General features: G+C 40.1%; 1 protein-coding gene across 1 annotated transcript in view; it reads left to right on the forward strand.

The window, feature by feature from the left end:
- Positions 1-26,373, forward strand: part of LOC114357284 (uncharacterized) — a 41,841-nt gene extending 15,468 nt beyond the window's left edge. Inside the window, exons 5-10 of the mRNA XM_028310821.1 lie at positions 8,547-8,730; positions 17,586-17,721; positions 19,655-19,823; positions 22,048-22,186; positions 22,806-23,029; positions 25,275-26,373. Of these exons, the coding sequence (XP_028166622.1) occupies positions 8,547-8,730; positions 17,586-17,721; positions 19,655-19,823; positions 22,048-22,186; positions 22,806-23,025 (848 nt within the window). The 3' untranslated portion in view covers positions 23,026-23,029; positions 25,275-26,373. The remainder of the gene's footprint in view (positions 1-8,546; positions 8,731-17,585; positions 17,722-19,654; positions 19,824-22,047; positions 22,187-22,805; positions 23,030-25,274) is intronic.
- Positions 26,374-26,383: the final 10 nt, after the last annotated feature.

Genomic DNA, 26,383 nt, shown 5'->3' on the forward strand with positions numbered 1-26,383 from the left:
AGTAAAAAATAGCAATTCCAAGAATCACAAAGACACAGTAGCAAATAATCGAGACAGTATCATGATCCATCATCATGTGTTTCCCAAAAATATCGCCATCATTTGCGTGACACAAACAAAATCGATTACAACAATATTAATTTCTCCGAACCGCGACTTCAAAGCGAGAAAGCCACCCAAAAAAAAACAAAAAGACAAAATAAAACAAAAAGTGAGCAAAGGACGGCCTCATTCTTCGTAACAAGCGACCGAGCTCGATCAAAAATAAACTTGCCGAAACCTACAAACAAAGGGCGCAATCAAAGGATCTTTTAATCCTAACCCTTTTGTTCTGGAGGATTTTTAAAACTCACTTAATAAATACCGTACCAAAATCAGTGTATGGTATAAATAAATTACTTTTCCTACTTATTAAGATGGCGTGTTCTATCCTTTGGCTGAAAAGATGATGATGACAATGAACACCCAAAATGCCTCACAAAAATTAATGTAATAATGTTATATGAAAATAATTATTTAATAATATTGCCTCCCGAATACCTGTATCAAAGTAACGGCTATTAGTATTTTTAAAACTTTATAATGGTGATGATTAAGTTAATAAGTCTAATAGCACTACTGTAAAAACGAGATCCCCAAGTGTTTTTAAATTTTCTAATTCATTTTTGCAATGAGATTTCTTAGATAGCTCTGTGTCCTCAACACCTAACCAATAAAACTAAATTTACTTCATTAAACAGGCTATTTCGCTTGACTTGTACCACTGACTTCTCCTCCACACACGAAGCGGAGCGGAGATATTGTAAAAGTTAACAGCTCGAGTGTCCGCGCGGGTGTTTCGCGCCCGCCTCTTAACAGGTAATTACTCGCTGCAGGCACATAAGGCCCCTGGGAGTATTGGAAATTTTAACAGAGGAGTATGTGAGCTCACTCGATTAGAAGATTCGATTGTAAAATGTAATTGAGAGCTCAGTTTAATGTGGAGTATGGATTCGATCCTTATAGCCTTATAAGTGTATGCGTTAAATCGACTGTACATAAACGAAATGGAATAAACCCCAAGGCGTCAAAGATATAGCTACATGTATTGATGGCACATTTATATAAATTGTTTTTTAACCATCTAAACTTGTAAAACGATGGAGCTTATTTCATTAACATTAAGATAACACCCTCAATCCTGGGGGTTGAAGCATAGTATAATAAAATAAGTAAGTAACAACTACACGCTGGAAGACTTAATGAAGGCTACTGACAACGCCACTCTTGTAGCGGAGTTTTGGGCTGACGCTGTGTAGGTTTGTTGTCGATACGACAAGAAAAAGAAGTAAGTACTGTGTAAGTCAAATCGTCTATTTGGTACTGGTAAATTATAGAGGGTCGTGCTCCTGGAGTAGAGACTAAAATAAAGACCTAACTTTAATGAAGACGATGAAAATTAAAAAAAAAACATTACCTACATGTACAGACGACAGCAGGTCAAGCTAAACACTGCGGCATCTTATATAGCTATAATATAGGAGAAATTACAATAAAAAGTGTATAGTATGATGTTCTGTTGTCTGTACATAGTTTAAATAAATAACCTCTTATATGATCTAAGGTACCCCACTCAAACATCCGAGGGTTACCGGTTAATTGATCTCTAGCGAGTAGCCGTCCGCTGGACCTTTGAACTCCGCTTTGAAGACTGATGTAGTGTTGGATGGAGCACCGCTGCCGAGTGCGAGTGACTTCGAGAATCTTCGCTTAGTGCTTGCTTTGATTTTTAGGCCGTGTGGTGGCCACTATTAGAGAATAAGACGCAGATCAAGGACAATTGGTTACGTACCAACTGGCAGGCTTGAACAAAATAAATGACAGAATGCCCTCTATTTAGCTCTACACTTTGATCTTAGCCAAAAGGCCGAAAAACGATGTTACAGACTATTTATCGTGTACTTTGACTGTTGGGTTTTATTAGTAGTAAATTAGTAGAACCTGCTCAATACTTATTAGCCGTCTGAAGGTCCATGTAATTTAAAAGTTATCACACATTATGCGTATCATAATTAATATTTCCGAGCTAAAATAGCACGCAAGTGGGTTGATAATTTGATACAAGTAATACTCATTAAATGTAATTAAGAAGTATTAGTAAGTTAATTTGTCTATCGCTCGTATTCACAAAGTACGATGCTTGCTTATGTGAAGCAGCTCAGCGTTGAATAGAGCTCTGTGTTTGGTTCGTGTGTCACCCTGTGCATGCACGCGCACTGTGAGACCTCATAGTAATGTTTGTGAATACGGGCGTATATCTTCCATGAACTTTTACGTTCCAAAGTCAAAGTCGTTCTCTCTGAAGCTTGAAAGTACTGAAAAACAATTAAAACCCCAATACGGCTGACATTCCCGCAGTCCCGCGAAGAAAGCGCTGTGTGTGAAAACTGTCACGTATGCGGTGTGCCATTAGTAATTGCATGCGGGAGCCGGTGATGCGAGCGGCCCGGGCAAATGCGCCGTGAAATACCACCCGCGTAGGGTAGGCAAACTTCTGATACAGTTTGGGATATTTGTTTAATCATAAAACATAGGTACTAGCTTTCCGCCCGCGGCTTCTCCCGCGTGGAATTTTGTCTGTCACAGAAAAACTTTTTCGCGGCGTCCCTGTTTCAAAAACCGGGATAAAAACTATCCTATGTCCTTTCCCGGGACTCAAACTATATCTATGCCAAATTTCATCAAATCGGTTCAATGGTTTAGCGTGAAAGCGAGACAGGCAGAGTTACTTTCGCCTTTATTATATTAGTATAGATTTTTAACTGCCTTTTTATTTTAAAAAATCGTGTCAAATTACTGTCATTTCTGCCTGGCAAGGTTAACTGTAAATACACTAAAATATGCGTGAGTTACGTCACAATCACAATATCCGTACTAGTCTTGAAGGCGAGAGTGAATAAGCACAGGTATTCTATACCAGGGCAGGTATGTAGCGTCCTAGACTACTTACAAGTCGTTGCTTTCTGCATGTAGACCTTGGTCCAACCCTTTTGTACCCTTTGCACCACCGGCCTGCACCACTGGTGGTGCAAAGGGTATTTTTAATCCCTTTTGCACCACCAATAGTGCCGCCTTACCATTAACTGTAAAACGATTATCTATAATCATATAATATTAATATTATAAAGAGGAAGACTGATTGTTTGTTTGTACTGAATAGGCTCCAAAACTACTGGACAGATTTGACAACATAAAAATTAATAACAACCATTCATACCTACATACAGCGAATAATATTCCTAAGTACCAGGGCAACATAATCATAAAGGAGCTATATCAAATTCTTCTTGGTTGACCCGAGAAATAAACATGTATCATAAAATAGCTCCTTTATGGTTATGTTGCCCTGGTACTTTATTCGTTATATGTAGGATGTAGGCCCGGGGTATCGTGGGTCTGAAGTGAAATGTAGGCACTTACACACACACAAATTAAAACTTTTAGGTAGGTTTTGATTTATTTGTAACAATTAAATTATTAAGTATTTTACAGTCTATTACTAGTTTTACAGTCGATGGTAGCACAGCACTATTTGTTGGTGGTGCAAGAGGGATTTAAAAATACCCTTTGCACCACCAGTGGTGCAGGCCGGTGGTGCAAAGGGTACAAAAGGGATCCAACAACCAGCGTCTTGACGGCTGGTTGTTGGAGCCCCATATGCTGAGAGCATTTTTATGAATGTCAATATGTGACTCAAGTATGTTAGTGCTGTTTTAGAAAGAAAGAAATAATGCAAGTTAACTTTGCAACTCTATAAGGTTTTTTTTTTCCACTTATATTTTTTTAACACAACATGGCCACCCTACCGCGCGTATAGCTCGAACCGCGGCAAGTTTCCCAATATAACGGCGTAATACGGCGCGGCGTCTCGACACCTCCACTGCAATTTCAGACTCACTGTCGACTGCATACGATGCAATCTCCCTAGACACATCAAGTAATGAATTGTGGGGGTATTTTAAAAACGTTCGAGCTTTTTGCTGTTGCCATCGATCGTTCGAGTGATATCAGTAATGAGTTTCAATCCTCATTGTGTTTAGGAAGCGAAATGGTTTTAAGTGGACCACATCCATGCAAGGGTATCAGGCAGTGCTCGGAATGAAACAATAAAAGGAACATTCATTCGACTGACAATAGAGCGATTGTTCTCAAAGCAAGGAGCGTGTGCCAAAGGATATGAGTAGCCAATTTCTGTATAATAATAGGCTGCATATTGTTCCGATATTAATTACAACGCATATTAATGGACCCTGTTACAATACTCATCATGCTGTCAAATGCATAATATAATATAGAACTTAGTGACAGAACAAATTATATTTATCACCCTGATTGTAGCTGTCTTCACAGCTGGATCGACTCTCTCAATTTTAATTGGACAGATTGTATTTCCCTGACCGACAATGTTGTTCATACTCGTAGTAGCAAATCATTTATTCAATCATTGCACAAAAATAGAATATCTGTACGAGTACGACACTCAAATGTATTCTGCCTCTAGAGTCACAATGAAACAATAACTTATTATCCGGAGCTTCTACAATTCTAGACAATATAATGCCTTTCGATTTATTCTATTACTATCCGTACTTGTTAGAAGAATCGAGAGCAGCAAACAGGGCCAATGTGCCCGCTCATGTATGAACGGCGGAACGAGCGACTGCATATGTGCACGCCTCTTTACAACGTGCGATTTCAAAATCAATTTCTTTGTAGTTCCTCTGGGATTTTCTCTCGGTAGCCGTCAGAATCGGGCGTTTATAGAAACTGGCATTTGTAGAGTCTGCACATTTCTAGATTCTGACATTAATAGGCGATTAATAGGTTACCAGTTAAAGATTTTAAATGACGCTTTGTTCAGTCAGTGCCTGAGGTATGACAGCGGCACGGAAAGGGTGATATTGGCATTTTATGACGCGTCAGAGCATACAAATCTGAAGCACATTTGACGTCTCGCTGACATTTGACGTCCTAAAAACACCCTTCCTTACCCTGGCTTACCTGGAAGTCTTTAAATAGACTTCAGACGCAGGTTGGCCGTAGTAAGGACAATCTGGTCAGGTGGGGATTCTTGGATGGCTTAAACATGGAGTGCAGGTGCGGTTTTGTTCCCCAGTCGATGAAGCACCTGATGCCCTGAGTGCCCAAGCAACTGCATTCAGGAGGATTTGATGAGTGCTACTGACAACGCCACTCTTGTGGCGGAGTTTTGGGCTGACATTGTGTAGGTTTGTTGTCGACACGAAAAGAAGAAGAAGAAGAACACCCTCCCGAGCCGTTCCCTCCCAAAACATAGGCACTGGCTGAGTTAAGTGCTAGACCAAACGGGACTGTAGTATTTTAGTTTTTTTTAACACGCTTTTTATATTCAGGTCAACAAACGCCTCTCAGTGTGAAGATCTTCACACAGAGCAACCTAGAGTAACTCTTTAAAAGTACATTTTACGAGAGCCACGTGTCAGTCTCAGTGCGGTCTCATATCCCGGGCACTTAAAACATTCTGCGGTTGGTTGGGTAAAACTAATAACGCTATTGGGCTATCGTCTAACCACTAACTTTAATTAATTAAACACCCTTTGGTATTTTGAGATAGGTTCAGGAAATTTTTGCGAGATCCTTTGTAATTAAATACCTAACTTAATACTTAACGTGCGAGCAATTTATGTCTCCAGTGTTTTATTTATGAAATAAGATCGACCGGCTTCTAATAGTATAAAAAACATTTTAATTCATTCCTGACATATTATCAACACCTCCCGCGACCTTCACCAGATCGTCAGTCCACCTAGAGGGAAGCCTGCTCACGCTACGTCATCCGGCTCGAAAAAGTGCCTTCGGTGGAAGGTGCCTGGATGCGAGCGGCGCAGGACCGATCTTTGTGGAAATATTTAGGGGAAGACTTTGTCCAGCAGTGGACGTCTTTCGGCTGAAACGAACGAACGAACGATATTATCAACTAGTTTCGTTCATGCAAAATCGTATCGTCGAAAGTAAAGGGTCGTTATTTGAACGTCGTTCGTTTGTAATTTCTTGCGGTGAGGGGAACCTTTAGTTACGTGCTCGCTGCATCTTTGCTCGATGGCGGTGCATTTGTATTACAATTTGTTACTTTTCTCTCGTTAGCTACTTATAAATGCGAAGATATTATATTTTGTAAAAATATTTAATATTAAATAAAGAGTTGATTCATTAAAACAATGCAAATAAAACTTTTTTTATGCATAACAAGGCAGGTATTTGACCACAATCTCAGCTGATGTTAAGTTTTTAACTTCTCTTTTATTAGTATTACTAGCTTTCCGCCCGCGGCTTCGCCCGCGTGGAATTTTGTCTGTCACAGAAAAACTTTATCGCGCGCGTCCCTGTTTCAAAAACCGGGATAAAAACTATCCTATGTTCTTTCCCGGGACTCAAACTATCTCTATGCCAAATTTCACCAAAATCGGTTGCGAGGTTTAAGCGGGAAAGCGTAACAGACAGACAGACAGACAGACAGACAGAGTTACTTTCGCATTTATAATATTAATAATTGGGATAAATTAACAAAACAGTTACGAAAAGTGGCTATGTACTATCCTCTATTGATGGTAGTACTTTGGCTTGCTTTTTTATTATTAAGTTTATATTGACGAAAAGGAAGGCTTGTAAAAAAATAAAGACAAAATTGTACCTATTGCACAAAAAGTCGGTTTCCTGATAAAATCATGAAACAACTTAGAAATTTTGTTTGCTTCTGTTCTAACGTAAATTCAATTCCTTTGCTGAATTTCAATAACAGTATCATCAGCATCTTTAAATATAGTAGGTACAAATTAACCTCTTCATATAAATTTTCACTGAAACTTCAATAAAAAATACGTTATACGAAGTTCAAAGATCCAACAAATTACCCAACACATCATTCATATATCAGGCTTAACTGCCGTTTTCAAACTTCAAAAATCTTCGCTAATTTAGAGCATCCCAGAATCGAGACTTAGTTAAAAATTCTCGTTGGGAAACGTCGCGCGTTTTAAATTTTCATAAGTTCTACACAAGTTGCCGAGTTGGAGGAGTTTGGGAAGTTCAAAGTGCCAAACGAAGATAATGTTTATACCCGTTTTGCGTTGTAAAGATTTTTATGGTGCTCGCGGTTTACGTTTATCTTAGGCCGACGAAATTTATCTGGCTTAAAAAAGTTTTTGCTGGTACTTGCATTGCGATAAGGTTTTTCTTAACTAACACAAAAGTTTCTAACTAAGGGCAGCTAGGCTATATACGTAGTACCTATCTTTACAACTGTTCACACCAAAAAATGTGCACTATCCTTGGTTCAAAAGATAGATATGTCGGAGCGTCGGGCTCTCGGACGGCACCAGAAGGGTCTCTCATTGAATTCATACTATCTACCTATGTGGGCGTATAGGTAACACGTGCGAGTGGATAATAACACTAATTATAATACACTGATTATAAACGACTAACTTTACTATAGACTAGAATGTAAAGACTGGTTCTTGATTTAATCAATATTGTCCACAGTTAAATTTAACAGAAAGATCAAAACTTGCTGTTCCATCATTTAGGTTGCATAAGATAGGTAATTCATTCTTGGGGAAATGTATTACCATATTTAACAAAATACCACACAACCTTGTCGAATTGCCAATAAACAAATTTAAGATACATATAAAAAATACCCTTATGTCCAAAGGGTACTACAAGGTTCGAGACTATATTGATGACAAGGATGCGTGGTCAGTTCAGTCTGCACATATTTGATGTACTTAAATTTGACTATTCTTACCGTTAGATAATTCCTGGCAATAAGTGGTGACTGAGTTTGTTCCGGCGTTTCTTCTCAGCACTTGCCATATGTTTGTCTCGAAGCGCTGGTAGGGCCCAAAAGATAAGGAGACATGTAAAGTGCCCCATAAGGGCTACCTTTTTCTTTTTTTATTATTTTCTGTTGACGTTCATAAGTGCCACTTGTGGTCTAAACTGAATAAATATTTTTGATTTTGATTTTTTTGATTTTGAAATGAAAATGCGCCATTCGCTCTGTTCGTACCAGTGTGTCTATGTTACGTCACGGGTAGGTGCGCAGTTAACTCATTCCTTTCAGACAAATGACTTCCACTGCTGCCAGCTGGTTACAGGCATCTAAAGATTTCCATTTCAATGATGTTTGTAAAATAATCATATCCATGATCTTTATATACCCACAACGGAGAAGCTCTTGGCCTGCATCTCGCTTGATGAAAAGTGGTGATCAGGCCTTACCAAGATTTAGGCTATACGTAAGCTTCGACTCCTTTAGATCTTCCAATTTAGGGTATGGTGCATTTTTAATACACGTCCCAGATCTAGCGCACTGGTTCGGAGCAATAATATGGACCAGTGTTGAGAAGTAATAATTTCTGGAGTCTATCCAATTTGTATGAAGCAGTCTGTCACAGTCGCACGTCGCGTCACAGTCGCGCTGTAGTCGCGTCAGTCATGCTCACACATAACCATCTCGCCCGCAGCGGTGGTTAACCTATCAGCGGCCACGGTATCCAACGGCGACGGCGCGGGCGCGCGCACAGCGTTAGTCTGGGCGTGCGCGGGCGGCGCGGCGCTGTGCGTCGGCGCCGGTCTGCTGCTGTTGGCGTTGCGGTGCCGCCGCGCCCGACACTTCCGCAAGCACGTGCTGCGCGAGTGGCTGCACAGGTAACTGCCAAACACATGCGAACCCCACAACATTCCACGCACATACCATCATCATCTCAGCCATAAGACGTCCACTGCTGAACATAGGCCGCCCCCAATGCTTTCCATGTTGCCCGGTTGGTAGCGGCCTGCATCCAGCTCCTTCCTGCTACCTTTATGATGTCGTTGTTCCATCGTTATGCACATACATTCTTAAATAAATAGATACATTTTCTAAATAAGTTTTACGCGGCAGTCATTGTGACAACTGACAATGTGGTGAAAAAATACTTGTGAGTTTGTTTGTATTTTTGTACTATTGGCGACGAGGAAGCGACTAACTATCAACTATTTAGTTCAGACTTAGTGATTTCGCCTTACGATAGGATACGCAGGCAGCAGACAAGCAGAGGATCCAGGATCAATACTCTCTCTTTTTCTACGTGTCTATATCTATACAAAATTTTTTTTTTTTTTTTTTAATCCACAACGAGGAAGCTCTTGGCCTGTATCTCACCTGATGGTAAGTGACGATCAGGCCGAAGGTGGAAGCGAGCTTCACCCGGAATCCTCAACCACGGAGGAACTGGCTATCTTACCTCTAACTGCCGGAACACAATAATGCTGTGAACATTGTTGTTATGGCGACAGACTTAGGTAAGATGGTGGTAGCTAGCCAGGCGGACTTAGAACAAGCCCTACCACCAACCAAACCGAACAGAAAAATCTGCCCCCACTGGGAATCGAACCCGGGACCTCTGCGTCTGAAGCAGGTGGTCTTACCACTAGACCACAGAGGCGGTTAAAAAAAATATAGATAAAAGAAAGTGTCATAGGAATACTGGCCCTACTTGCTTTGCGGCATATTAACCGACTTACGGCGGAACGCTTGAGTTGAGTGTTGCGCTTGTCTATGTTTCCTACGACTCTAATACGTAATAATATGCTAATAGAAAACATGTAAAAAGACTGGCTGTAAAAAAGTATTCATGAACTATTATGTTATTCCAAATGTTACGTCACACTTTCCCAAACTTCTTTGTCCGACCAACAACTTGTAGACAATCATCGAAATTATCTATTCTTCTTACACATACGTCTGAATGATAAGTATGGCGCCTGAAAATCTTACGCACGGGAATACCAAAGTTCATTGTTGTGATGTTTCTTATCTCGCGCATGTTTACGTCTATGAACGTACGCTGAATTAAACGTGTCTCAATATTGAGATAACGATCGCGCACATGTCACTTCGTGGGTACAGTCGCAGAGCTAAGAATTAGGGCTATAAATCATCGGGACACCATGGCGGCAGAACCAGTCGCCGCTACCAACAAAATGTATATGTTACGGCTAAAGATAGGTGTGAAAATAAACTTAAGATTAGCCGGCTAAACTTAAGTTTAGCTTCGAGAAGCAGCTAAAGTTCGATAACATGTTAGTTTGCGTCATGATATTCCATCTTTAGCCGGCTAATGTGCACATTAGCCAAAACGATACGGCTAAAAATGTATTCGATGGGCGCGCCAGGCCGGCGGAGGGCTTGAGGGGGCGGTGGGGAGACAACGATTAGCTCCATATTATTTAACAATTGTGACTAGACATTGTTTTAAGTAATTAACACTGAAGAAGTTTTATTTTGTTTTATTTTGTAATTTTAAATACCTACCTACAGAAGATTCTGTAATGACCAAATGGTTCCTTATTACTTTATTTTAATGATTAGGTACCTAGATATTGTTTTATGTAATTAAGATTTTGTTATTGTAATAATTGTAATTTTGAATACCTACATAGGTACCTACATAAAAGTATGTGTAATGAAAGTGATTATTTTTTAATAAATTTTTCGTGTCAAAATAGTAAACATTATTACATTGTTTCCTTTTCCATTTCCTTCTACATTTTTAGCCAAGGGCCTGCGGTTACACTTAAGTTTAGCCGGCTAAAGATAGAAGAAACTAACATTAACACCTCGTCGAAGATAAACTTAAGTTTAGCCGGCTAATCTTAAGTTTATGTTCACATCTATCTTTAGCCGTAACATATACAACTTTGCGCAACCAAACGGACAGTGAGTAACTCTCTATAGAGCTGTATACATTTTGTTGGTAGCGGCGACTGGTTGCGCCGCCATGGTGTCCCGGTTAAATATAGCCCTTTTTGCGCATCATTGTAGCCCACAAGGTGGACCGACGACCTCATAAAGGTAGCAGGAAAGCGCTGGATGCAGGCCGCCGCCATCCGGCATACGTTCAGCAGTGAACGTCCTATGGCTGAAATGATGATGATGATTATTATTATAGCCCATGGCACAGTCCTCTGGTGGACAATAATAAACTTGAAGCGTATGGAACAGCAAACCGAGCATATTTTCTGCTATATTTTTCTTTCTCAATTAAGATCGATGAAGATGAATGTTTTTAATGTTTCGCGAATTTGATGCCCTAGTACTATTTTTTGACGCTCACTGTACACATACGTTCGCGGGTTCATTGCTACTATCAGTTATGTTTGTCGTGGGATTTAAACATGTTTATGTTAGCCTTATGTTTATGAGGTTATTTCATTCAAACCTCAATAGTAGAAAGGAACAAATAATTATTAATCCTAAATATAATGTTTTATCATAAACTAGACAAAGGCGTTACAATCAATATTTATCTAGGTATGTTATTCATTTACAACACGTGTCAGTGTTGAAATCTTTCACTAAGCATGTTTAGAAAGCGTGAGACCCCCGATTTCTGAATTGAAATTTTTATTTAGAATTGCTGCTTAAGCATGAACTTTTCTTATTAAATCCATGCTTGAGTCTAATCCGATACGTCTATTTTAATGCCACTTTTTCTGTGTACATGATAACCTCAATGTTTAAAATTTGCAAACACGAATCTAGAAAGCAAGAAACGCGTAAAGTAGGAAGTACCCAATGTAAACAAGTACTAACATCATTCCACTATCAACAGCGCATTACTGATTTGCAAACCCAACAGGCATTTAAATAACCTAACCGTATGTATGAATACCTTGTTATGTGTTACACATACATGTTTGGCGACCGGTTTTCTAGCGCCGGCCATCGCGGCAAGTTTACATACAATCTACCTATATCTAATATTATGGTCAGGTGACTAGCATATTATTTACATTTACATTAGTATTTTAATAGACCGCACTTAATGGAGCATTGCATTAAAAAGATATTATCGATCGTAACGATGATGTCCTCGCGGCTAGAAATAGACCTCAACGTCAACCCACGGCAGCCAACTAATGAATATAAAGACTTCATGAGTTTCTGTGACAAAAGAAGTGATGATAAAATCATATTCTGAGCGACTTTATATTTCTAGCCTAGTTCTCCTTCAATTTACGTATAAAATTGACATTACATATCGTTTCAACATTCAATCGTAATTTAACTGAAGCTAAAAAAGTCTGGATTCTGAACATACTGCTTGTTTTGCAAAAATATTATCGTAATCTATTCAGTTTTGACCCCCATTGCATTTTATGAAGTAGCGAATAATCTCGCGCGCGCGTCACGCGATAATGATATTGGCATGAACACGCATGCGTCAGTATAGCAAACGAGATAACTGAACTTTATGAATGCTTTATCACTGTCATTGTTGTAAACATAGTAGGATTGCAGCTTAGGGAGCCCCTCTTGCTTAAGCAAGTGTAAATTAAATACATAGACACACTTTTTTCTTTTTGTTTGAACAGTTTTTTCTTTAACCGTAACTATAACTTGAACCGGCATTTTTGTATGGAGTCTGTCAGATTTTTGACGTCTGTTATATTTAAAGAAAGATAATGCAACGCAAGCTTAGTCTTCCCAAAAAGTTATTAAAATTTTTAATAACCAGCAGATTCAAAGCCGCCAACGAACACGAGTCGCAGAAACAGGTTATTGTGCCCACTCCCATAAACTTTTATTTGCCTAAAAGAAGTTAATTTGAATTCTGAACAAAAACATGTTTGGGATATGTATGTTATATTACACGTGTATATTTTCTTCAAACAAGTCACAAAATCAACAGACTTCACCTTGGGACATTCGGTACACGAAACAAGTACCTATCTTCGTGAAGTGTTGTACAGGCGACAGCACATCATCAGCCTAAACACTGTGGCATCTTACTCGTATGATAATAAATGTTATTTTGCAGCAAAAAAAAAATATTCTGGTGTGCTGCCGATTGTAGAAGATTGAACCATGATGAAAATTTTGTTATTTAACTTCCTTTGGCAAAACAATAATTTAAGAGGAAAATTTAAATTAATTTAACAGCATACCTACCCAGTAAATTACAAAATAAATCCCTAAAATTAGTAAATTGGTTCGCTGTTTCCTTCCAATGGAAATAATAACAACGCGAAGTCGATCGACTTTCCTCAAGCACGTGGAAAACATCTCAAGTCGCAAATAATGGGCTTAAGATAATGCACCGATGACAAATAACACGCAATTTCCTTCAGAGTGTTACCTCTTTAGAATATAATTATCTTAAGTAGTCAGTCAGGGGCGATTTAATGGTCCTTAACATAATTATGTGCACTCTAATGACATATTGACTAATGACATACAACCGGGTGTGCATTTGTATGTTAGTACCTAGTACCTAACAATATACAGTGTATTCATTATGTGCAATAAATAAATAAAAATAAATAAAATAAATATTTCACGATACGTGAAAAACTAATGCTTGCAATTTCTTATTCTCACAGTCAAATGACATTGCAATAATATTGTCATATTATGATCCTGATAAAATAATATTCAGATTAATGTAATATAAAAGTATTGAAAATCTGAATGTAGTTCTACAATCCATAAGAGGTGTCAATTTCTAGAATAAGAATCATAATACCATTTTCCAAATCTGCTATAATAAAAATATTATTAAAACTCGTAAAAACTTAGCGGGACTGAGAACTTGTTTGTTAAATGTATGCATACGAATAGCTAGCTGAATAGCTCCCACAGAGTCCCACATAGTACTATATACATATACGCCTACAAACCCGCAAATATAGCTGTTGCTTTTTGCGCCTTTGACTTGTAAAGGTCGTTAGAATAACTTAAACTCGTTTCTAATATCTGATGTACGCGAATTTCAAATGTTTCTTGCTAGTTGTACCAGGCCTGTTCATTTCCGCGAGTATACATCGAAAACAAAACACGCACGTTAGCCCACCTACAGGATACTATTCGACAAGGCCTCACATACGAGCGAACATTGACTCACGCACGCGTATTTTTGTGTATGATGGAAGGAAATAAAGAAAATGGTGTACTAAATACTGTGCAGTATTTAACTGCCTAAATAATAATAAAAACACAGAATGTACTTTTTTAAGTTGCCTCAAGACACTGAGAGGTAAATAAGTAGTTAATATTATTCATGATAATTCATGCTAAATCATGTATTTCCTCCGCCATTTTCCGCAGTTTGGCACCTCACGTCACATCATTTTACCGAAGTCAGCCCTATAGCTTCGGCGCAGTGCCGATCACTGACGTTTGTCAACAAAATGGTGCTTGACTCTTGAGACAGGCTAAATTACACCATATTGTTAATGACATTGAGCATACATTTTTTTAAATACCTTCGCAAAGTAAAACTTCTGTACGTAGTACTTATTATTATTCTGTGGTTGTACTAGCTTGTTGAATCTGAAATTTACATGACATCTTTTATGTCTCCCCATATCTAAAGTTGTAGATAGCAGTTATCAGCCGATATAATAGAAAACTTGTTGTCCCTGATATACTTAGTGTTAATTTTTGTCTTAGTCGACAAAAATAAGGATAAATAGGAAATGGATTTCAGTCCCGTGTAATTTACACTGAGCGTTAGTTTTCCTGTAACCGCAGTGACCGGTCCCGATTAGCATCGATGTTTTAGGCTGGGTTAGGTGAGATTGTACAGTCAGCGTCAAATAGTTAGTGACACCACAGAATAATAATAAGTACTACGTACGTAAGTTTTACTTCGCGAAGGTATTTAAAAAAATGTATGCTCAATGTCATTAACAATATTATGGTGTAATTTAGCGTGTCTCAAGAGTCAAGCACCATTTTGTTGACAAACGTCAGTGATCGGCACTGCACCGAAGCTATAGGGCTGACTTCGGTAAAATGATGTGACGTGAGGTGCCAAACTGCGGAAAATGGCGGAGGAAATACATGATTTAGCATGAATTATCATGAATAATATTAACTACTTATTTACCTCTCAGTGTCTTGAGGCAACTTAAAAAAGTACATTCTGTGTTTTTATTATTATTTAGGCAGTTAAATACTGCACAGTATTTAGTACACCATTTTCTTTATTTTCTTCCATCATACACAAGAATACGCGTGCGTGAGTCAATGTTCGCTCGTATGTGAGGCCTTGTCGAATAGTATCCTGTAGGTGGGCCATCGTGCGTGTTTTGTTTTCGATGTAAACTCGCGGAGATGAACAGGCCTGGTGACACTCAAAGTAGCCAAAAAGTTCGCAACACGTTACAAATTGAAGTATGGCTGTGTTGTCAACTTTTTGGCCACTTTTAGGCTGAGTTACACCAACTTGCTTTAACCGTAACTTTAACAATAACCGGTGTTTTTTGTATAGAGTTTTACAGATTGTTGACGTTTAGTTCAACTCAGCCTAAGTGTCACTTAGTATTTTGTAATTTGTAACGCTGACTGTACGTCACGAAATCTTTACAAATTTTGTTTGACTACTGTTTTAGCACGGCCCAACTAATTGAATGCTGTTTATTTATACAGCTCCAAATTTTCCACTAATAATGTTAATTGTTCACTTACTGCCATTTACCACAAATTGAATGCGGGTGCACTTAGTATGCAATCGAAGATTTGCATTAAACAGTGCAGATGTTTTTACTGAATAATCATTAGTTTTAACCGTTAAATATGTTAATTACTTATTGATTCTGTATGTAAGCCAAACGTTATAAATTCATTTCCGTCAAGTACAGTCAACAGCATAGCAGACAGACTACCTACATTTTCCTAAAAAAATGCACCTACTCTACCACAATAAGTGTTTACCATCCATACAATATTTTATGTTGATTCGTGCCGTAGCAACTTTCATAGCTTAGTTATGAGTTGAGCAAATATGAATAACTACGCTTTCCGTCGAATTCGTGATAATACACGAATTTAAGGAAATCAATGGTTTACCTAAAACATGTTTTGAATTCACTAATTATGTTTCAGCTCCTGTATAGTGATATTAAATTAATATTATTCAAAAACAAAATTTAGGGAAAATTGATAAGCGTAGTTTTAATAGTATTAAGTTATCACAGGGAATTCCCGACCGATGTGCTTAAAATCAATTTACGTATTTTGCCTATTTACACACATTTGTTATCATTGAAGGTCTAGCCTTTTGTTTATTGTAACGTTTATACAAGTTTCTGCGCGCGCGCATAATTTGTCGATTTATCGAGAGGCGCACGTCACGGCATAGACTAATGGAGGTAACATGTTTGTCCGAAAAGTATACGACCACGACCTACTCGAATAATTTGAATCTTTTGCCACAATAAAGTATAAAGTATTTAATTACGTAATAAGGTATAAACCTGTGTAATTAAAATAAATAACATTACCTTTTATTATGAGAATTCTGTATGTCTACTGTTCAAGGTCAAAAAGGATAATCAAGGACTTTATATTGATTGAAGTTAAAAGTTATGTAAATTAAAATATGTACTTCTAAATGCTGTACAGTGTACACAATGCTGTAAGACTTGGTATTAATACTACAATGTGTAAAAATAATCATGCCTGATTTATAAATTTAACTTAGATAGATTAAATGCAGGCGGAGATCTATCACCAGGTATCAGTGTGCTTACCATGAGTTTACGTTAGGTCTTTAACGAGTGCTTCAAAAATCTATGAAGATTTTAGTTCTTGAAAGTAGCCGCTAGCGGCGCTCTACAATTTGTCATAAATTTATTGTCATATTTTTACGCAGTCGCTAGCGAGCAAACCTAACGTAAACATAAGGTAAGCACACACGTTGGATACTTTTCGGACAGCGCCTCGGCCTTTGCCAATATGCCCGCATATCCCGGCACCGGCCTAGCTAATGCATAAACATGGTTGTTTCGCAACGTCAACGCCCGCGAAGAATCAAACGTTGCGAATTACGCCCGCGACCTCGCTCGAAACTAATGCCTATTTTTCTACAATTTTTAATGCTTTGGTTTGAAATTTGAATGTACTACAGTAGAGAAGTGATCTATAGAAAAACTATTTTGAAATTGACTTAAAAGTGCGATAGTGGAAATCGCCACACGAAACTTTTAAACAGCTAATATGATCGATACTAGTGTTGACTACTCCGCGTTTAAAAAAGTAATCTGCATTTTGGAATTAGTAAAAAGCTTTATGGGTCCGAAATGACGCTCATAAACTCTTGAAAAGTGAAAAAAAATAGCTGGCTGGATGGAATTTTTTTTATTAATAGGTACAGTCTGGTACAGTTATATTACATAGAATGACACATTCAATTAAAAAATACAGCATAAATAAAAATGACCCAAAACGCTCGTTATTTTGTCTAATATAGTGTATATATTGTGTTAGAGGCCGGTAGATCTATTCTCATAAATAAAACACTGAATACTCAACTTTCACACTATACTACCTTATTTTAAAATACAATTTATCATATATCATCAAAAGCGCGGGGAGTCGTCTCCGCGCGTTCCTCTATTCTCCCGTTTTGATTATTGACATTACGTCAATGTCACTATGACAGCATCTCATTGGAAACAACGATACCGTTATTTTAACGTTTTAGATTTTTCATAATTAAGAATTGTGTTTCCAGGGAGGAGACCAAGCAAGCGGCGCCTGAGTCGCCCGCGCCCGGCCCGATCCTTCTGCTGTATGCGCGGGAGTGCGCGGCCGCCGAGCCCGTCGTCGCCGCTCTGAGTGCGCTGCTCGAGACCGTCGCCCCGGGACAGGTATGTGACCAATATTGCTTCGTGGCGATATTAACAATATACCAATATAGTCTGCGATAATCGACTCAGAACTTTTCAATAAAATAAGCTAATAATGGGAATTGAGCTATGCTCGCAGTTTCCCTGTGTGATCGAATCAAATGAGGAGATCCGCAGGAGAACCAAAGTAACCGACATAGCTCGCAGAACTGCTAAAATCAAGTGGCAGTGGGCGGGGCACATAGCTCGTAGAGACGATGGCCGTTGGGGCAGGAAAGTTCTCGAGTGGCGACCACGAGCTGGAAGACGTAGCATGGGCAGGCCTCCTACTAGGTGGACCGACGATCTGGTAAAGGTCGCGGGAAGAGCCTGGATGCGGGCTGCGCAGGACCGTTCATTGTGGAAAACCTTGGGGGAGGCCTTTGTCCAGCAGTGGACGTCATTTGGCTGAAAAGAAGAATAATGGGACAGAAAAGTACCATGGATCCTTGTAAATGTAAAAGTGCTTTTTAAACGCCTACTTACATAAATAAATGAGTTCTGTGATCGAAGGACGCATCGCGCCACCAACATTTCATCTTCACATAATATTGATTTGATTGAGAAACTAAAACCAATATAACCGATATTGATTTTTTTTACTAAATTCCCTTCTTCCTTGTTTTAAAAGACTACCTAATTTGATAAACAATGTTTGTTACGGAAATGTTTCCCAAAAATAATATAATAATTATCTAGTAACAATTTTCCTGAATGAAGATTACAAGTTGATCCCGATTCACGCCGTCGTACTGTGCTATATTGTTTCAAAACAAACACCCACGCAAGCATACGATATTGTATTATTATATTTCGACGCCTAAATAATAATTTGTACGTCAGCCTTGGCATTGTCATGTTGATCAATGATGTCACGCACCATAATAAGTGTCGTATTGTGTGTGATTATGACTCTCTCGTGATTCTGATAATAATTTATTGATAACCTTATTTGTCTACATCGGTTAACCGAGTTTCTGTTACAAATACAACATATTACAATATAAGTAAAAAGTAGATCTTACGTTTTCTGTATTTTTAAGTTCAGTATTTTAATATTATTTCACTTTTCTGATTATAAAATGTATCGTCTCCATTTTTTTCAATTTTTATATCATGCTAGGGGCCGCCCGCGACTTCTTACGCGTGGATCCCGTTTTACCTCCTTAGGGGTGGAGTTTCGTAAAATCCTTTCTTAGTGGATGCCTATGTCATAACATCTACCTGCATGTCAAATTTCAGCCCGATCCGTCCAGTGGTTTGGGCTGTGCGTTGATAGATCACTATGTCAGTCAGTCAGTCAGGCACCTTTTTTTCTTGATTTACTTTACGGAATCATTTGTGAATAGTGCCACAGGATAATAATAAGTACTACGTACAGAAGGTTTACTACACGAAGGTATTTAAAAAAATGTATGCTCAATGTCATTAACAATATGGTGTAATTTAGCCTGTCTCAAGAGTCAAGAACCATTTTGTTGACAAACGTCAGTGATCGGCACTGCGCCGAAGCCATAGGGCTAACTTCGGTAAAATGATGTGTGACGTGAGGTGCCAAACTGCAGAAAATGGCGGAGAAAATACCTACATGATTAAGCATGAATTATCATGAATAATATTAACCACTTATTTACCTCTCAGTGTCTTCAGGCAACTTAAAAAAGTACATTCTGTGTTTTTATTATTATTTAGGCGATAAATACTGTACAGTATTTAGTACACCATTTTTTTTTTCATCATACACAAGAATACGCGTGCGTGAGTCAATGCTCGCTCGTATGCGAGGCCTTGTCGAATAGTAATCCTGTAGGGTGCCATCGTGCTTGTTTTGTTTTCGATGTAAACTCGCGGGGATGAACAGGCCTGATGGTGCCCTTGAATGTATAAAATAAGCACGTATCCCGTATAATTGCAGGTATACGACATATGCAGTGCTGAGACACTGGCACTAGCGGCGAGCGGCGGTCCCCATTGGCTGCGAGGCGTTATGGCGCAACCTACTGCAAGAGTAGTACTGCTGCAGACGCCGGCGCTGCAAGCGCTGCATACCCCGCGAATTGTAATGGAGTCGGGAGTGCCTAAATGTGAGTGGTTGATGCTATAGATTCATCTTTTTACTGCTTAGTTTAATATGCTAGTACTAGCGGGTAGTGAGTGAGTGACGTCATGGCGCCGCCCACTGAACGCGAGAGAAATACGCACTGCTGACGCCGGCGCGGCGCTGCATAATACGCCACGCATTAGAGTCAGGGGCGCCTAAGTGTAAGTACTGGGGTCTTCAATGACCGAATAGACGTGCTCTTCTATGGGTTGCTGCATATAGGTAGCTGACACTGACTCAGAGGTGTCATGGCGCAACCCACTCCGAGAGTAGTACTGCTACAGATGCCGGCGCTGCAAGCCGCTTATTGTGGTGGAGTCAGGGGTGCCTAAGTGTAAGTACCGGCGTCTTCAATGACCCATAGACGTGCTCTTCTATGGGTTGCTGCATATAGGTAGCTGACACTGACTCAGAGGTGTCATGGCGCAACCCACTCCGAGAGTAGTATGATACAGATACCAGCGCTGAAAGCCCCTTATTGTGATGGAGCATAGCATAGAGTGATGGGCACCCCAGAGTGCCTGAATGTAAGTACTGAGGTCATTGAACTATAGTCGTGCTCTTCTATGGATTGCTGCATATTATAGGTAGTGCTGGTGGTCAGTTGCGGTGCGCACTGGCTGAGATATGTTATGGCACAGCGCAGCCCACAGCGAGGGTAGTGCTGCTTCAGACACCAGCGCTGCAAGCGCTGCATACTCCGCGCATTGTCATGGAATCAGGAGTGCCTAAGTGTAAGTACATAAATAGTTGATCCCGTAGGTGCAACCTTCTTACTGCTCTTTTGTATAGTTTTTGATGGTGACCAATAGCTGCGCGGTGTCATGACGCAGCCCATAACGAAGGTAGTACTGCTACAGACGCCGGCACGACGACGTCATGCACACAGGAGTGCTTAGGTGTGAGTAGTTAAATGGTTAATGCTGTAGGCAACTGCTCTGCGTATGTGACTTTGTCTGGCAGCTGATGAGTGCGCAGCGTATGGCGCAGTCAGAAGCTAAAACTAGTCAAACTAGACCCTGGCACTGCAAGCTCTACAATGTAGGGCCTACATACTTACATAGCCCACGCACGGTAATACTATCTATACAGTATTCCAACTCGGCTATATTTTTGAAAAAAATGTCAACAGCCCCGCGGTACGTCACGGTATGACAACATGCGATAGGGCTGCTTACCTACAGTACCCATTCTAATAAAATTACATCTGTCTACTTAGAATTTCTATCTAGTTTTGTGATTTTAATTTTTTGTTATTTAGACAAACAAAATACTTTGTGAATGGAATAGGATAAAAATGCGTGTTGTTTTGTGATTAGTAGATTTAATTTAAAAAAATATACTTGAATAATGAGTACTTAATGACCTGTTACTTTAATTTCAGGCGGGCGAAATCGTTGGCAAAAGCTGGTTTTATACAATATTATAATTTTCATTTCAAATCAAACTGACTGAAATTGACAATTTCTGACAGTTAATGACTAGTTTTTGACAAAGATCGTAAATGACGGTCAGTCAAATTCAATCATCTTAGTCATTTTCAACACTAGGCCATCGACGTCCGTTCGGCACATTCGCGACACCCCTAACTTTTGGATTTCGACCGCTTCCCGAGATTTGAAATTCGAAGGAAAGCTCGCGTTTCGTCGGTTTATATGAAGTTACAATACTGTATGATATTATTACCGTGGCCCACGTATTGTTACTGAGTCAGGAGTTTCAAAATGTAAATACTCGAATGATTGTTGACGACTTTTTTCTACTTCTCACTGAGCATTGTTCAGTGTATATTAGTGACGTCAAAGCACAGTCCGCTTTTAGGATAGTGCTGGTGTAGACATCGATGACAGAGATCCCAAATAGTTGGTTGGGTGATGTTGTAGGTACACCGAAAGGTATAAATAAATACTTACCTGATATTTTTGATGTCCTTTTTACGTCTTGTCAATGCGTCTTTCTTTCCTTGATTTGTTATTTTACACAGCAATTCTTATAACTTGCGCAACGAGAGTTGAGGCCGTCAACACAAGCAAAGTTTGTATCTGCATACTATCTATCTGTACTGACGTCTTTCATAGTCGGACTGACAAATGCTTTCTGTCTCGTTTACAGATATTTAAAAAGAGCGAGGGTATTTATTCGAGTACCAACTTTCCTTGAGCGACCTACACGTCATATTACTAATTCTTCATTGTATCCGTCCGCAGTGGAACAGCCTCTCCTATCCAGCCGCGCTGTATACCGCGAGCCGGCGGCGGGCGATTGGCTGCTGCAGTTCGCGCTACGAGCATTGGCAGAGACCACCGCACCTGGAACTGTGCCCTACAAGAAGTACTACCTGGCCACGTGAGTTGATACAAGTTTAAGCTCTTTGTTACAGCAGGCATAGTGCGTAAATATGTTTTTGCAGTGGGACTCTGTGGTTACGTTACGTCAGAGAGACTAAAGTATGTTTCTACGGCAGTAGGGCAATATGGTTAAGTCAAAACGTCAGTTTTCAGGGTGTGCCTCAGACGTAATTATCCCGTGAGAGTTGAGTCCTGTTACGTTGGAAGCATAGTAGCAGCGCCACTACTATAAACAATGTGACGTGCGTTGCGCTTGTAGAAATTATTTAAAACTAGTAGCGGCGCCGCTGCAACGTTTTCTCACGCCTTTTGAAGGTGCCCTTGTCGCATCAATATAGCTTGTCCTCAACATCTTGACTGGTGTTAGAAATAAATTGAAAGAAAAAAATTCTAACACCTTTGTCAGCGTTTTGTTTATTGTAGAAAATTCCATTTACAAGATAATAATATGTAATTAAAGGTATTCTAGGCAGTGAGTCTTATGCACATACCAGTTAGTAAATTAGGGTCATGCCTATTTTAGATGTACTAACATAAGTTTTATTCACTCAACATAAATTATTCGCAAACATTGAACATGTCATGAATACTTACGATCCTAATTTTCTTCCTTCCAGCCTGGAAGGCCTGGAGACCGAAGCCCTGCCCTACACGGTGCCCTTCCGTCGCTACGTCCTACCGCGGCACGCTGCGACCCTACTACACGACCTACTTCCATCCCAAGAGCCTGCGCACACGCCGCATATGGTGGACTCACTCGCGCGAGCTACGATAGACTTCGTGGACTACGCGCGGGCACACCCGGACTATCTTATGGAGGAGCTGCTCATCTTATAACAATGTAAGTTTGCCTTCATTATTATTTCAGCCACAGGACCGGATGTTAACTTCATCATCATCATTTCAGCCACAGGACGGATTATCAAATACAGGAGCCACTTATGTTATACTACTGCTGCACTGTAAGTTTGCCTTCATTATTATTTCAGCCACAGGACGGATGTTGACTTCATCATCATCATTTCAGCCACAGGACGGATTCTCTCTTGCAGGAGCCGCTCATCTTATAACCCTGTAAGTTTTCCTTCATTATTATTTCAGCCACAGGACGGATGTTGACTTCATCATTTCAGCCACAGGGCGGATGTTGACTTCATCATTTCAGCCACAGGGCGGATGTTGACTTCATCATTTCAGCCACAGGACGGATGTTGACTTCATCATTTCAGCCACAGGACGGATGTTGACTTCATCATTTCAGCCACAGGGCGGATGTTGACTTCATCATTTCAGCCACAGGACGGATGTTGACTTCATCATTTCAGCCACAGGACGGATGTTGACTTCATCATTTCAGCCACAGGGCGGATGTTGACTTCATCATTTCAGCCACAGGGCGGATGTTGACTTCATCATTTCAGCCACAGGGCGGATGTTGACTTCATCATTTCAGCCACAGGACGGATGTTGACTTCATCATTTCAGCCACAGGACGGATGTTGACTTCATCATTTCAGCCACAGGGCGGATGTTGACTTCATCATTTCAGCCACAGGTTGGATGTTGACTTCATCATTTCAGCCACAGGGCGGATGTTGACTTCATCATCATCATTTCAGCCACAGGACGAATTATCTCACGCAGGAGCTGTTCCATGTTATAACACTGTAAGTTGCCTTCATCATCATCATTTCAGCCACAGAACGGAGTCTCTTACAGGAGCCGCTCATCTTATAACCCTGTAAGTTGCCTTCATCGTTATTTCAGCCATAGAACGTCCACTGCTGCCACGATAGCCAAACGGTGAATGGGTCGGACTGGCCGACTCGAGATCCGTGGAACGCGGGTTTGAATCCCAACGCTACTCGACTATTGTGGTGAGCCCACTCATAACACAAGCATAATATTTAGTTTACCACGAGGGGCTAACGGGAGTATTAATAATTTGTGAAAATTCAATGATTTCCATAATGACTGGTTGATAGCAACGTGCATCCAGCGCCTTCCTGCTATCTTTATGAGTTCCACCTTGTGGCTGGACGTCTTATGCTGCGCTTTCCGGTACGTGGTCTCCACTCCAGAACCTTTGCTGCCCCATCGACCGTTCAGTTCTGCGTACTAAGTTCGCCTTAAAGCTTAAATAAGTTGAATTAAGCTTATTCCCGTGACGGCACGTAAAATTGACGTGACCCCGCAGACTACAGACTGCCAATCGGCCAATAGTTGGATTGAGCTGTTAATCAGTAATGGAAGTATGCACATTACATCATTTTGGTATCGGCCAACCAAAAGGTAGTTCACGAGGAGGATAAAAAGTGGTGATGTATTCAGGCATAAAATTCGCTTCCACTGTCAGTTTATTTATTTACTAGCTGTGCCCGTGACTTCGTACGCGTGAAAACCCGTTTTCGCAACATTTTTCATTGTCCTATTGATCGTAGCGTGATGTTGTATAACCTATAGCCTTCCTCGATAAATGAGCTATCTAACACTGAAAGAATTTTTCAAATCGGACCAGTAGTTCCGGAGATTAGCGCATTCAAGTAAACAAACAAACAAACTCTTTAGCTTTATAATATTTGTACATGTCAACGCGAAGTTGTGAACTCCGTCGGTTTATAATATAACGGGTGAGATTGTAAACTAACAGTGGGTTAGGTTAGGTTAGATTGTAATTTAACTACGTCAGATTATAATCTGACGGAATTCACAATATTACGGTGACATATAGATTTATTACAGTTACAGTAGGGTTGCCAGGCGTCCGGATAAAGCCGGACATAGTTAGGCTTTTTGATTGCGTGTCCGGCCTGTCCGGCTTTTGTTAGGCTTTTTATATGGCTGGCGCGCCAGGCGAAAGTCGAGCCACAGAATAAGGCACGCACGCATCAGGACGTTAGGCAACCTATGATGATAGTACTCACTAATTGCACCCCCCCCCCCCTCGCATGTCCGGCTTTAAGGGTAAAATGTCCGGCCAAATGAAGCACAGAGTCCGGCTTTTGCATTTTGGACCTACCTTTGGCAACCCTAGATGCAAGCCAAGAGCCGCTTTTATATTTCAAAATTCATTTTCTCCTTTACAGTTTGGAAGTCCTCGCGAGACCGTCCATTTCCACCGCTACGTATTATGAACTCCTCCCATCCTAAGAGCCTGCGCACACGCCGCACATGGACTCGCTACGGTAGACTTCGTGGACTATGCGCACGCACAGGGATTGCCTCATGCAGGAGCTGGTCATCTTATAGCGACGTGAGTGCGGTTGGATCCTACCTAGTCATGCGGCGGCACGTCACGTGTATTCCCTTTGTCCCCCACTGATGAACATTAGGAAATTTTGTATCGTTGGACAATTTTTTCCCCGATGTCTGCCATTGAGGAACAAATGTTAGGGGATAATGGGAATACACTGCACGTCATGCTAACCTTTAAGGTACAAGTTTGTAGTCGACTCCATGCAGCAGCAGCAGACGACTTGTCGCCGGGATACACTGGTCATCAAATACGAAGAACGATATTTATTCGTGTTTCAAATACTGGTTTTTATCTCTATAAAATACCTTCAGAATCAGACGTCATATCACTAATGAATAAATCGTTACCCGTACCTGAAACATGAATAAATGGTTCTCTTTAGAGACAAAATAACGCCGCCTACGGTTTTATTAAGAACACAATTACTAGAGTTATTCGTACTCTGAGAACAAGTGAAGCAACACTTCGTCTACTGCTGCTGCCTGGAATCGGCTACGAAGTCATACCTTAATGAATAGCGTGACTGACGCGCTGTGCCTAGTTCGGATGTATTGGTTGGTTACGTGGAGGGTGCAGTGTGGCCAATGCTGATTCTAGAGACGAATGTTAACTTGTTTCCGTGTAATATACCCTATATTTAGGCTGAGTTGCACCACCTTATTTTAACCGTAACAATCACAATAACCGGTGCTTTTTGTATGGAGTTTGACAGATTTTTGACGTTTGTCAAAGTTAAAGTAAGATGATGCAATTCAGCCTTAGAATATACTACGGAAATGACGCTAGAACATACTTACTCTTACTGTGGTAGACAGATCTCACAGATAGTGTATCATTTAGTTATCATGTAGTAGTATTTCACTACTATAGTCTGGTCTGTGAGCACGTAGAATTTTGTCCAATGACCATAGCTACCCATCCTTATCGCTCGCGCGTAAT

This window comes from Ostrinia furnacalis, unplaced genomic scaffold (assembly GCF_004193835.3).
Source record: "Ostrinia furnacalis isolate ACB-3 unplaced genomic scaffold, ASM419383v2 OfSCF3121, whole genome shotgun sequence".
Classification (NCBI taxonomy): domain Eukaryota; kingdom Metazoa; phylum Arthropoda; class Insecta; order Lepidoptera; family Crambidae; genus Ostrinia; species Ostrinia furnacalis.